This window comes from Penaeus monodon, chromosome 28 (genome assembly GCF_015228065.2).
Source record: "Penaeus monodon isolate SGIC_2016 chromosome 28, NSTDA_Pmon_1, whole genome shotgun sequence".
Lineage (NCBI taxonomy): Eukaryota > Metazoa > Arthropoda > Malacostraca > Decapoda > Penaeidae > Penaeus > Penaeus monodon.
Genome location: NC_051413.1, coordinates 32634848 through 32635121, shown reverse-complemented (window position 1 = coordinate 32635121; position 274 = coordinate 32634848). Strand labels below are relative to the sequence as shown.

The window sequence follows — 274 nt, the reverse complement described above, 5'->3', positions numbered from 1 at the left end:
TAAATCAACATCAGCCAAAAACTTCTCTTGTACTGGCCATTAAGCTATCATTCTCCCCCGTAAAAAGGTAGTATTAGGTTTGGCGGCGTCGACTTCCAGGGAACGTTCATTGTCGAAGCAACAGACGACGATTTCGTCGGATTCGTCTTCAGGTTAGACTAGATTCAAGCTGCTGTTATGAACACATTTGCTATTAAAACAAACCATCTCTATTGCTGTTATCACAACTCTTATTACTTCTAATATTCCTAACTGGTATTTTTATCACATACTT

General features: G+C 38.7%; 1 protein-coding gene across 1 annotated transcript in view; it reads left to right on the top strand.

Moving 5' to 3' along the window:
* The window catches only part of LOC119591177 (cartilage oligomeric matrix protein-like), a 14802-nt gene that overhangs the window by 9954 nt on the left and 4574 nt on the right, over positions 1 to 274 (top strand). Inside the window, exon 20 of the mRNA XM_037939886.1 lies at positions 68 to 152. Coding sequence (XP_037795814.1) covers positions 68 to 152 — 85 coding nt within the window. The remainder of the gene's footprint in view (positions 1 to 67; positions 153 to 274) is intronic.